We start from the raw sequence: 14,010 nt of genomic DNA, 5'->3' as shown, positions 1-14,010 counted from the left end.
AATATTCTCAAAAATATTGGAAGCCTTTTGAGGAGGGGATAGGTTTCTTTTGTATTGTGTTTTTGATCTGGAGGAAAACCACACAATTATATTGGTATAAAATTGAAATTATGCACTTCTTTATCAGATCCAAACTTCTACTGCTTTTAGTGCAGTACATGAAATGCAATATCTATAATAATGATTCAAAGAGCTTTTAATCAGTGAGGCAACATTTGGATGTGAACACTCCATTTTGTGCCATTACTATGAGGCAGGCTAAAACCCCACAGAACCAAGGTCAATCATACTGTGGGTAAAAATTCCCTCCTGGCCCTAAGAACCAACAACCAACTGATGCTTTTAAGATGGTTGACATTTATTAAGTTTTAAACGGCTTCCTGATTGTCCTTGTACATTTCTTATGGCATAGGGAAATGACTGAATGTGTTAATATATAAAATATGAAAACTTCAGTTCAATGTTAAATTCAAATCTGACGTTCAACTATTCTGATGTGTTTCTTCCATGAAGAACAGAATATTCTCAGCTCTTGAAAATGACCCTCTCTTTGCTCGTCACACTGGAGAAGAATTACCTCTTGAGAAATACCGTGAACTAACCTTCCTCCGCTGTAGGAAACTCTTTGAATATGATTTTCTACGGCTAGAAGACATAATTGAGAAACCATTAAAAGTTGTAGCGCTGATTACTTGCCTGGGGATGTATGACTGGTCTCTAGGAGCCAAATATTTGCTAAATTCCCAGGTATGTACAATGCAGGTGTAAGCTCTTTTATAGATTTCCTTAAAGACTCAGGCCTACTAGCAAAGCATTCCATTTTTATTTTGGATAAATATTTTTGGAGATTGCATCTGAGCTGCTCTATGTACGCTTTTGATTTAGAGGCTATAGTGACTTGACACTTTTTTCACGTGGTAATTGTAGTGAAAACTTCATTGTTTGAACATACACCCTCCATAATAGTCTGTTGATATTTGTTTTTAATTTCTTTTTGCTTTTAAATTGCTTTTCACTTATTATTATTTCGCTTATTATTACAGTCATACCTCTAGTTGCATTCGCTTCATGCTGTGGATTTTGGGGTTGCGAACGTGGCAAACCCGGAAGTGTATACACAGCGTTCTGTGTGCTTCGCACATGCGCAGAAGCGCTCTATTGCACTCCGCACTTGCGCAGAAACGCCGCTCTAGTTGTGGACTTTTTGGGGTGTGAATGGCACCCCGAAACAGATCGTGTCTGCAACTAGAGGTACCACTCTATCATTATTATTACTATTGAATTTATATACCACCCTATACCCGGAGGTCTCAGGGTGGTTTTAGGATGTTATTCTTGTTGGAAAACTAGCCCCCTCGGGAGAGGCTGGCCTCTCTCCCCGCTCCCGGAGCTTGTTTACCGGTGATCTTCCTCTGGCTGGCATCCCAGACAGACCAGGGAGATCTTGATAGGCGACATCTCCCAGTGGGGAAGATGCACACCCCCTTCTCCCCTTTCACAGGGGAAAGAAGAATAGTCAGAAAGTCCTTTTACATTTTGTTTATTTCTGACTGTACAACTCTACAGAAAACATGTCCGATCAGTTCAAACTTCTCCAAGTAAGTGACTCAGACTTCCTTTACATACGCAACAGGAAGGTCTCATATTACACACTGAACAAAGCCTTGTGTATCCCGTGAACTGCCTGGAAGATTCTTTCCCAGGACTAGCCACATCATGTGATGTCAACAAGCTGCCAGTTTGCAGCTGCGATGTACTCATATTGTAACATCCTCCCCCATATGAATCAATGTTAGCTGCGAACAAAGCTTCATCCAGAGAAGAAAACAAACTGTTGTTATACACGTAACAATCCCCTGTTGTTTCAGTTCCACCTTTGGAACTACCTGCCACTGGTTTCACCAGTGTAACTCTCTGGTTGTCTGTTTTCCAAGGAATGAGTGCTTCTGCATTACCTTGGGTAGGGGAAGTTGTGTTGCGCTTAGTAACTCCTAGTTGTGTCTTTGTCTCTGACTTAGACACACCTTTAACTTGTTTAGAGTTGTCAACAATAGTAACACATGCAACAGCTGAGTTAGCAAACTCTTGAGAATACCTTTTGGGTGGTACGCCCTTTGTGATTCTCTCAGACCTGCGTATGAGGTGCTGATCCTGTTTGCTGACTGGTTAATCCTCAGGACCTTTTGGAGAACCACGCCCAACAGTAAACAGTGGTTCAGTCACTTCTAGTTCAGCCTTAACCTGTGTAGGTGTTACGATATGAGAACAACACAGCTGCAAACTGGCAGCTTGTTGAAAACATCACATGATGTGGCTAGCTATGGGAAAGAATCTTCCCGGACATTCACAGGCTTCACAAAGCTTTGTCCCGTGTGTAATATGAGACCTTCCTGTTGCGTATGTAAAGGAAGTCTGTGTCACTTGCTCGATGGAGACTGAGCAGATCGGTCATGTTTTTGTACAGCTGTAAAGTCAGAAATAAACTGTAGAGATGTAGACAATCTGACTATCTCCTTTCTCTTGCTGGCATGCAAGGAGGGAGGGGGTGTGCATCTTCTGAGCTGGGAGATGTCGCCTATCAAGATCTACCCTGGATTTGCGGGGATGCCAGCCAGGGAGATCCCCGGTAAACAAGTTCCCGGGTGCCTGGGAGAGTTGCCAGCCTCTCCCGAGGGGGCTAGTTTTCCAACAGTAGGTCTAGACATTGTGTGAGAACTCCTCTCAATGACTGTGTCAACAGAACTCTCTGAGCTTTCTGTGTCACTCTCAGTACCAGAATAATCAGAATTATCATCTGAACTGTTATCAGTGGGAAATGTGTGAAAAACCTCTCTCTCCTGTCCTGGAGTGTTCTCTAGAAACTTTGTGAGAATCACCTCACCAGATTCAGACTAAATTACTCTGTAGAGACCCTTTTCATAACCCACAAAAATGCCTTTGGCATTCTTAACCCCATGTGGAGTTTCAGTACGGACGTGAGATCCAAAAACCTTAAAATGTGTTACAGAAGGTTTCCTGTGGAAGAGCTTCTCAAAAGGAGAACTTTCCATACCTTTTGAAACCTTTCTTACCCAAGTGTAACAGAAAGAAGATAAAGATTCAGCCCAAAACTCATGTGGCAAATGTGAACTCAGCAATTGTGCCTTCATGCCATTTTGCAACTTTTTGTTCACCTTTACACAAATACTCTTGTTCCATGAAGTTTCAGAAACAGCAACCTTATGCTCTATCCCTGGCTTCTCAAGGAAATCCTGAAAATCCTGTAAAAGGAAAATTGGCTTTTCATCTGTGAAAAGATAATCAATATTAGCATTATGAACATTTTTAACCTTGTCACAAAACTCCTGAAACCTTGCTAAGGCTTCTTTTGGTGATTTCAATACATATACCTATACATATTGAGACTAATGATCAACACATACAAGATAGTATTTTGCATTGCCTCTAGATGGTGATAGAGGACCAATTACATCAGCATACACTCTCTGAAAAACACTGGTTATCTTTGCAGCCTTCTTATCCTTGGATACACCTGCAAGAGAAAACATTTTAGTATCACATGCAGTGCACATTCTGTAATCTGACTTATCAAAAATCAACAGATACAGTCCGTCTTTCTCTCTGGCAGAAAGATACAGCTCTCCGTCTTTAAAGATTTTGCAACTCTCCTTATCATAGGACAACACCAGTCCTTTCTTTGTCATCTGAGAAACACTCAGCAGATTGAACTTTAAATCAGGAACATAATACACATTGCTTATAGTCAAGTTCAGGCTTTCCAGATAAACAGTTCCAAACCCGGTCGCTTCAATCTCTTGACCATTGGCTTGTTTCACAGTGAAGCTTTGCTTCTCAAACGTAGAAAACAATTCCCTGCATGATGCTAGGTGCTGGGTGCAGCCCGTGTCCAGAATAAACACATTTTCAACTAATGAAGAGGCTCCTGGCGATATTAAAGCCTTTGCTGGTCTTACCTTTGACTTGGCATGACCTTTGCTTGAAGCCTCAGGCTTTACAGAGCTTGCTTTAGCTCCTTTCTGCTGACGTGGCCTTTTACAGTTCTTCTGAATATGCCCTGGCTGGCCACAATTGTAACAACGAACAACATTCAGAGCTACAGCTTGCTCCTCAGTGGCAACCACAGTGGGGGTGCTTGAACTCCGAACTTCACTCCCCCTGTCAGCAACAGCTACTGCAGCAAGGCGGTCTCTCTCATTAAGAACCACAGAACAAATTCTCTCCACCGTGAGATCCCGGGCAGGTAGAGAACCCAGTTGACTTGCAACCGTTTTGTACGTACGGTTCAAACTGTTAATTATCATGAAGCAAAATATTTCTTCCTGAAGAGGGAAATTGCGTTGCGCCATCTGCTGGCCTAAGAATTTCATCTCTACCAAATGCACTTGGACATCACCATCAGGTGCTAGTCGCATGTTTGTGAGGTTTTCAGAGTGCAGCAGCGCTGTGCCTGCGGCATCCCTTTGATGGATTTGCTGTAGCGTTTCCCAAATCTCGCGTGCAAATTGCAAATCTGCTATATGCACAAGCTGATCATCAGAGACACACAAAATAATAGCCGACCTGGCTTTCACATTCTGAGAATTCCAAGCTACTGTGGGTGCAGCTGGAACGGATTTTTAATCACTCCAAATACTCTCTGACTCTGAAGCAGGGCTTTCATTTTCACAGACCATGAGGAATAATTGTCATTAGTTAGGGGAGTTGGATAAGGTAAACCTGCCCCTTTCTTGGCATCCATCTTGATTCCAAATTACAGCTTTCAGCTACATGCTGAAAAATCCAAAAGTCTATGAGCTGTTTACAAGCTGCAAGCACCTGGCAGCTAGCTCAGCTTGGAAAGTCCCAACAGCCTGCGAGACAGCAAGCTAACGCTGAAAAATCCAACAGCTTTTTTTTTCCAGCTTCTGAGCTTTTTACTGCTCTGGCTTGCTTCACTCTTTCCTTTGAAGCTAATGAGCCCATAAATCAGCCCGTAAAGTACTCACGACTTGTTGGCAGGCAACGGCAGTTTTATCAGCTCCCCTGGAATGCTTGGTATGTGGCCTGCTCTCTGCTCTGTTTTAATCAAAAAACAGCAGCCTCTCTGAGCGAACCGGAGAACTTTCAATCCTCGTTCACCATCAGCCATAAATCAGCAACTGTCAGGGGTCCGTGGAACGTCGCTTATCAGCAAAAAACGCCTCCAACGGTGCTCCAGCCGTCCTTAGCCGTTACTTCGTAGCCACCATCCGCGTGCTACCACTTGTTGCACAACCAGCATCCATCAGTTCTGCTACCACTTGTTGGAAAACTAGCCCCCTCGGGAGAGGCTGGCCTCTCTCCCCGCTCCCGGAGCTTGTTTACCGGTGATCTTCCTCTGGCTGGCATCCCAGACAGACCAGGGAGATCTTGATAGGCGACATCTCCCAGTAGGGAAGATGCACACCCCCTTCTCCCCTTTCACAGGGGAAAGAGGAATAGTCAGAAAGTCCTTTTACATCTTGTTTATTTCTGACTGTACAACTCTACAGAAAACATGTCCGATCAGTTCAAACTTCTCCAAGTAAGTGACTCAGACTTCCTTTACATACGCAACAGGAAGGTCTCATATTACACACTGAACAAAGCCTTGTGTATCCCGTGAACTGCCTGGAAGATTCTTTCCCAGGACTAGCCACATCATGTGATGTCAACAAGCTGCCAGTTTGCAGCTGCGATGTACTCATATTGTAACAATTCTTTGGTTTTACGGTATATTTTTATATGGTTGAAAACCATTGTGATATGTTTTTATGATACAGTGGTATATAAATATTTTTATAAATAAATTTATAAAACTGGTATCAGAATTATAAACCATTATCTCATCATGTCATCTAATCATCTAACTGTGAGAAATGATTAAACTACTATTTCTCTACTTTTATTTAAACCATTTCCCTGTGTTGATACAGAGCTTGGTCAGATTCTGATTGAAGCTAACAGAATTGCACTGTCTCCTTTGGGTTTAAGCTAAGGTGGTTTTTGTCATGGAGAGAGCAAAGCAGACAGTCTACAAAACCTCCTAGTCGCTCACAGCAGTGATCTGAGCTGGCCAAGAAACCTTTAGGGTTAAGAAGCACCTAATGGTGTAAAGAGTTATGTAGCATCTTCCTCAAGTTCTCCCTTTTGGACAGACACAGATGGTGCCATCTGAATTCCCACCTGACATCCCATTACTGTTTTTATTATCAGTTGCTTGTTGCCTAAAAGCAGGGCATTTTTTCTGGGGGAACTTACAGGAACACTGTTCTGGCACCTCTCAGGGGGGCGCCATTGCCATTCTAAGAGAACGAGGGAGGTGTTCATGGTGAGCATCTCTTTTTCTAGAAAAATATCACTGCCTGAAAGGTCTCTAAGCAACTTACTTAAAAAAAAAAAATGCTTAGGTCTGGCAGATGTTTGGGCTTTTCTAAACCCTTTTAAACAAGTAGTATCATTATTCTGACACCAGTGTCCCCAGCTTCCCATTAGGAGGAGGAGGAGGCATGATGGGAAGACCTGAAACATGGTATGTCTCCTGGCATGTCCCACAGAGGACCTTACGGTCTTCAAACAAAAACATCTTGGAGGCCCCGGGCCACAGGGAGGTTAGGCTGGCCTCAACCAGAGCCAGGGCTTTTTGGCTGTGGCCCTGATCTGGTGGAACACTGTCCGAAGAGACTAGGGCCCTGCGGGACTTGACATCTTTCCGCAGGGCCTGCAAGACAGAGCTGTTCCACCAGGCCTTTGGCCAAGGCATAGCCTTGGTAATCCTCACAGAACTCTAGCCCAATGGTTGCCATTAATTTGATTTGAACTGATTTTATAACGAATTAATTTTAGAATGCTGTATTATTTTACTGTTGTTAGCTGCTCTGAGCCCAGCTTTGGCTGGGGAGGACGGGATATAAATACATCATTATTATTATTATTATTATTATTATTATTATTATCATTATTATCGTCGTCATCATCATCATCATGGCAGTGGAAGGATTTACCTCTATATCCTCACTAGATCTTTACCAGAGCCTTTGCGTGTCAAAGGTTGAAAACGAACATCTTCCATGTTTGATTTTATTGTGATTGTCAAACTTACTCAATAGTTCAATTCAGCCTCATCACCCTTTTGGGATCAATGGATGTGTCCTGGGGACATATTTTCATGGCTCTTGCCCTTCTTTTCATGTTGGGTGTGTGATCACATGCATCCTGGGTGTGGCCAACACATCCTTTTGGGACGGAGTGGTTCTGGTCATCTTGAAAGAGGCAGTGATCCAGTCACTCCCAGAAAAAATCACCCTGGGCCCATTGCTTTGTGACGACTACTGCCCAGTTGCAACTACCCCCTTTTTGGGATGGTGGCAAGTGCTCTAGGATGAAACCTGTTCTCTTCACCAGCCTTGAGAAGATATTGTACTATTGCTTAATAATCCAGAGATCAAGGAATCATTCATTTTTATTTTCATTATTTCACTTTGCAGCTGAAACCAGGAGGAAAATTATTTTCTTGTAAAGAAGTTGTGTTTCCTGATGCAGAATAGCGTAAAATATCACAGAATAGCATTTTCTCCTAGGAAGGGAGCAACTTAATACTTGACTTGTGGTTTGAGCTGTGAGCAATGATGCTTTGCTGTCTTAAATCTTTATTGAACATGTCATTTTGACCCCTTCCTCTACTTTAACAAAAAGGATTTTAATATTTATCATTTACATCAGCTAATTGTCTTTAATGTTTACAGGTGTTCAAAAGTGCAATTGAGAGTTCTGGCTCTGAAAGACATGAAGAATTTATTAAAGATAATGCAAATATGAAGGTACTCTTTAAACTACCTAAATCAGTCTTTGCTTTAAAATACAGTATATATATACTGCCACTAATTTTGAGTTAATGGTGTTTCTAAAAACAAGATTATTAGCTACGTATTCTAATGAAGCAATATCTGCAAATCTCTTGTAAAATAGTATCTCATATGGAGTTACTTCATTTTGATTTACTAGTGCTTCTCTGTTTCTGTCGGAAAACCATAATTAAAGTTTCTTACAGTGGAAGTGATGAATTATCTGGATCAGTTTGCTTATTCATCATTTATGAAACTATTGCAGGATCATCAGCACCAATATCTAATACAAGTTTATAAGGCAATAGTTCAAGAAGTGCCGTGCAGCATCAAATCAGCAGAGTGCAGTCCTTCAGCACAAAGCCACAAACATACCTGTCCAAAAGATGCTCACCTTGCTTCAGTTAAGGGTGATGCAGGTAGAAGCAGGATTCCACATGCGTATCCTAAGCTGTATACGTCAATTCTGTGTGCATGACCCCTATTCCCACAACCAAACAGTTTTCAAAAGGTGTAAACTTAGCCAAGGGATGAAAAGCCTGTTGCCATGTAGATGTTGTTGAACTCCAGTTCCCATTAGCACCAGCTAGTGCAACCAGCAGTCAGGGATTATGGGAGTTGTAGTCTGGCAACATGTACAGGGCCACAGAATCCCCACCCTGGCATAAAAAAAATGTTTAGAAAGGGAAGTAGTGCTTCTCTGAAGAGTGGGATTTGAGAAAGCTGATCCTCCTTCTAAAGGACTCTATGCACACTCCTTTGGATAAAGCAAAGAGTTTTCTTTTAACTTCTTAAGGAAGCTTTTTCATTTTGTGTTTCTTCACTGTTAATACATTGACTAAGCTTTGGATCAGGCATAGGCAAACTTCGCCCTCCAGATGATTTTTGGGACTACAATTCCCATCACCCCTGAGCACTGGTCCTGTTAGCTAGGGATGATGGGAGTTGTAGTCCCAAAAACATCCGGAGGGCCGAGTTTTCCTATGCCTGCTTTGGATTTTGCTTGTTGCTGTGGTGACCTGGTGTTAACATTTACCTTTTGACTTGATCCTAAACGTTTACACCTGTGAATTGTAATATAAACACTGAGCTCAGATGGGTGGGAGGAGAGGGAAAGGAGGAACTGCCCTGAGATTTGCAGATGAAGGGCGGTATCCAAATTTAATAAATGGCTAAAAAATGATAAATATAGTACATTTCAGGGTTCACTTTAGAGCTGCTGCAGCCTCACAATAGCCATGTGTGGCCACCTGTCCCTAACCCAACATCATATGGTGCCAGGGGTGTGGGACAAGCACAGCCGTGGCTTCAAAGGAAAAATCAGGAGGCAGACGACAATCCAGATAATTCATTTGCGTTACGATGCTGCCCTGCTGCCCGCTGCTTCCAAGCAGGACCAGTTCCAGTCAGGAACTCTTGACAGTAGCTGTCATCCTTGCTGAAAGAAGGATGCTGGCATTGCACTGGGTGCCAAATTTAAACAACATCCTAATGCAAGCCCTGCAGCTTCCAGAAGGGATCAAAACTTCAGTTGAGAGCTCCTGAGTGGAACTGATCACGCCTGGAAGCATTTGCCATGCATTTCTGCAGAGATCAGATCCACCTGACAGGAGATCAGATCCCACACCCGACACACACACACACACCTGTCAAATGCAGTCTGCAGAGGGTTGGCCCTTTCTTGTCCTAGCACGCCAGAGGAGATGCCCTTTCCCAACGGGCAGCCACTGGTCAGTGGGTGACCTCTACCCGGCTGCAGGGCAGTGTGCACACTCTGAATCATTTAAGGACTAGACTTTGAAGCTCACAGATGAACATCTTTAAGTTTGTAAGCTGGAGCTCCAGGGCAGCTCTTTTACAACAGAGATCCCCCATTGCCCTAATGTTTACGCTACCCCGGTTTGAATCATACAAGTTCTTACTCAGTTTGTGTCTTTTGTCTCCAGAACTTTGGATGTTTTGCTCTGACTGAATTAAGCCATGGCAGCAATACCAAGAACATGCGGACTACTGCTAGATATGACCCGACTACGCAAGTTAGTAGCAGTGCCCTGTAAAGTTCTCTAATATTTTTCACTTAACTTTTTATTAAAATAGGACATTGTACTTCTGAACCCAGGTATTCTAATCTTTTCTATTCAGTGGGCCTGCAACTCACGTGTAACCTATTTATATGATCAGTGGTAAAAAGAAAAATGCCTCTGTGGCTTTGTTTGAAGCCTTTCTCCTAAAATGTGCGTATTGTTTACTCCTGTGAAACTATTTTCCGTTGCGTTTCTGTCCTGCGTACTGAGGCTGCAGTCCTGTGCCCATTTAGTTCAGAGAAAGCCCTGCTGAACGCCAAGTAGACAGGGGTTGTGCTGCGACAGCACAGAACAGAGGTTGTCAATAGATTCATCCAACTTCATATTTCAGAGAAGATATACAGTGTGATTAGAATTTTCTCCCCATCCCCCTCTTATCAACTATGTAGGAATTCATTATTCACTCACCGGATTTTGAAGCAGCCAAGTTCTGGGTTGGCAACATGGGGAAGAATGCAACTCATGCAGTTGTCTACGCACAGCTATATACTCCAGATGGGCAGTGCCATGGCTTGCATTCCTTTGTCGTACAGGTGAGAATGAATTCATCTAAATCTAGAATATTGGAATAAGCCAAGAGCTTTTTCATTATCCTGGATCATTGGTGGCATTTGCCTATTACGATTTCCTAGTTGTAAACACTTTTTGTGGAACAGTCACTTGCTAGCCTGGGAATTGCATAAGATCACTCTGGCATCAATAAAGGTGTGGGGGGCGCTTAAAATGTGTCCCTCTTCAGGCAAACATCTTTCTACTGGGTATGAAAGGCTTGCAAGTGCCCTTGCCCTGCGCTGGCCAAGCAGAAAGTAATGTACAACCCAGTGCAAAACTAGATCCACCTGGAATTTGCTCTCAGCATTACTCCCTCAGTGTGCGTTTGGACAGTACGTTCAGAGACACTGCAGCTGTAGATAAGCACAGCTCTGTGCTGCTGAGTCCTGTGTTACTTTAGACCCATGAAGATGGGGAGCATCATGTGCCCTTGTAGCAGATTCAAAAATATTTCTCTGAAGGACACCTGACAGTGCAATCGTACAATGAGCTGTGTACTGAGAGACATTGTGAGCCCCATAGAAGCGCCTGTGGGAAATGTGAAGTTTGTTGTGTATTGGGTTTTAGGTGGGTTCTCCCCACCCTAGTGCTGCATGGTTCCCAGTTACACTTATTTATGTGAGAGAAAGTGAAGGGGTCTACTTAGACACCCCTCTGGTGAGTACATTTCCCCCCAGCCTCCGATAACCCCAGGGGAGGAGAAGTATCTTCACTTCTCAGCTTAGGTCTTGTCCCAGGGAACTATGTGAGAGCCCTTTAGATCATAGCTATATAATCCAACCAGTTGCATGCATTGAAAGAGATGTGCACATTTTTCTAATTAATTGTATAGAGTTCTGAACCGGAACAAAAGGGTGGCTCAATGACTTCTTGCAAATGTTTTAATGGAGGTATTTGTTACAGATCCGAGATCCGAAAACACTTCTTCCCATGCCAGGGGTGTTGGTTGGTGATATAGGTAGAAAACTTGGGCAGAATGGATTAGATAATGGGTAAGTTTAAACCAAAATACTCTGAACTTCAAAGTAATGTTGCAAAAGTTACAAGTCACTTCTGCAGACCTCGAGAACAGAAATCCTAGCATGTGCATCACACAGTGAAAGGACCTTCAGGTTGATCTGTCCCAGTCTGAGATGGTTCAAGCACATTGCCACATCATGATGCGCCATTACATGAAAGAGTGGAGAGAAGCTTTGGAATCTCACAGTCATCTCTGCTCCCTCTCAAGGAATGATTGCAAAACCCAAACATTTTTTCAAAGTCAACTAAAAGATAGTCTAAAGAGCAGAAATATTCCAAATTGGAGAGTGGTACAATCCTTGCGACGGGCTGAGCTCCTGTTGCTCAGTCCCAGCTCCTGCTAGCCTAGCAGTGCGAAAGCATGTCAAAGTGCAAGTAGATAAATAGGTACCACTCCGGTGGGAAGGTAAACAGCGTTTCCGTGTGCTGCTCTGGTTCACCACAAGCGGCGTAGTCATGCTGGCCACATGACCCGGAAGCTGTACGCCAGCTCCCTCAGCCAATAAAGCGAGATGAGCGCCGCAATCCCAGAGTCGGCCATGACTGGACCTAACGGTCAGGGGTCCCTTTACCTTTACCTTTTACAATTAATTCAGTAATGCAGTTTCATTTTATTGAATTTGAAGGAACAAGACCACAAAGCAGAAACAATTTTAGGATCAAAAACTTCAGCTAGTAGAAAAGCTAAGGGCTGTGTAAACCCATTCATATGCCAAAAAGTATGGAGATTGTAAGTTGCCCACCTTAACTTCCACACCACTTGAGCAGTAAAGATGTTCTGCAGACTCTCTCCTTCTTGCCTATGGCTTAGACTCCCTGCTCCCTTGGCCTGTCAGCAAATGCTCTGCCTCTGCAGGTTGGGTGGACAATGTCTGAAGTGCACAGTTCCTGCATGTGCTTACAAGCCCACCAAGCAAAACTATCCATACATGTTATTAAACTACCGCATAGTGGCCTAGTGGCACAGGACTACAGCTGTGTCACCAGCGCAAAGCAAAGGCTAAAGCACGAGCAAAATCCATAACACAAGCACACTGCAGATTAACAGATTGCATATGCACAGCCTATTATGGACAAAGATTTAACAGGTGTTCTAGGAAACCCTCATTTTATAGGTTGGAAGCACTGAGTTGAAGAGTCTGGTCCCAAAGATGACCAGCGAAGCTTCCAAACAAATGCAAACCAGATTGAGTAAGGAAGTGAACCAAGACACCGACTGTGGATTATTTGTGGAATTTACTTTTTAGAAAATACGTGTTGCTCACTGTCACTTCATTGCGTTACACTCACGCGCATATGCACACACACACACACACACACACACACACACATCACCTGCCAAGAGACAGTTGAATTGTGCCGCACATAGTTTTCCTGATTGCTTCCTTTAAAATGACACAACTAGTAAATTGTAGCAATGCTTACAGCTGTTAATGGGGAACAGTCCCCTCCTGCAATTTTTCCATATTTCCCCCTGAGCCTTCACATCTCCAGGGAGGCCTATAACCAGAACTGAAATGTAAGAATGATAGAGTTAAGTCACATGGAGCCAACCCTGTGCCTCCAGATGTTGAACTCCTGTAACCCCAGCCACATGGCCAGTGGTCAGGGATGATGGATCTCGTAGTGCAACAGGACCTCTTGACTGCAACCGAAAGTGCCCCGTGCAGCGTGATCCTTCTCAGGAGTCCCCCTGCAGCTGTTATTCTGAAAGGAGAAGCAGACACACTAAATGCATTCATGCATTTAACATCATGTCTGCTCTTGGTTCTGTGAAACTAATAACTGTCTCTGTATTCAGCATTTGATTTTTACAGCTCATCGGATGTGCAGGTGTTATCTTTTAATTCATTCTTTTTGGATTGGCAGCTTTGCAATGTTTCACAATGTCAGGATACCCAAAAGGAACTTGCTGAACCAAACCGGAGATGTCACAGCTGAGGGAGCGTATGCAAGTGCCTTCAAGGTATGAATTGTGCTTAACTAACTTCCATGTGCTTAATGCAAAACTTAATTGCTCTTAACTAAGGATTCCTTTTATTGCCTAATCCGTTTAGTTCTTCCTCACATGCTCTCCAGAGTTTATCGCAGTATAATTAAGAACATAAACACAATATTATACTTTGAATGTTTACACTTGGTGTACTTGGGGAGAATTTGCCGGGTACAAAATGTTCAAACAAATCCTTAAAGCCTTTCCGCTTATCCTATCTTATTTCTCCAGGATCGCAAGCAGCGTTTAGGAGTTTCTCTTGGTGCTTTGTCCAATGGAAGAGTTATGATTATATCCATGTCTGTGGTCAATTTAAAGCTCGCCATATCAATAGCAATTCGCTTCTCAGCTACCCGGCGCCAATTTGGACCAACAGATGATGAAGAAATACCTGTTCTTGAATACCAAATGCAGGTGAAAATCTAGAGTGCTCTTTAAAAGCCTGAAGTGCTAGATTTTGCACCCAGTGAGACTCTTAATTAAACATAAGACTTAGACA

General features: G+C 43.1%; 1 protein-coding gene across 5 annotated transcripts in view; it reads left to right on the top strand.

The window, feature by feature from the left end:
* ACOX3 (acyl-CoA oxidase 3, pristanoyl) overlaps window positions 1–14,010 on the top strand; it is a 30,870-nt gene that overhangs the window by 2,298 nt on the left and 14,562 nt on the right. For all 5 annotated transcript variants that reach the window (XM_083698256.1, XM_083698258.1, XM_083698259.1 and 2 more), the window contains exons 3-9: window positions 514–747; window positions 7,764–7,838; window positions 9,809–9,898; window positions 10,336–10,479; window positions 11,402–11,490; window positions 13,388–13,484; window positions 13,743–13,925. In XM_083698256.1, coding sequence (XP_083554382.1) covers window positions 514–747; window positions 7,764–7,838; window positions 9,809–9,898; window positions 10,336–10,479; window positions 11,402–11,490; window positions 13,388–13,484; window positions 13,743–13,925 — 912 coding nt within the window. The remainder of the gene's footprint in view (window positions 1–513; window positions 748–7,763; window positions 7,839–9,808; window positions 9,899–10,335; window positions 10,480–11,401; window positions 11,491–13,387; window positions 13,485–13,742; window positions 13,926–14,010) is intronic.

Source organism: Podarcis gaigeae (genome assembly GCF_964106915.1).
Source record: "Podarcis gaigeae genome assembly, chromosome: 9".
In the NCBI taxonomy this organism is placed as follows: Eukaryota; Metazoa; Chordata; class Lepidosauria; order Squamata; family Lacertidae; genus Podarcis; species Podarcis gaigeae.
Note: the sequence above shows the minus strand (reverse complement) of the source record. Positions and strands in the feature narration are given on the sequence as shown.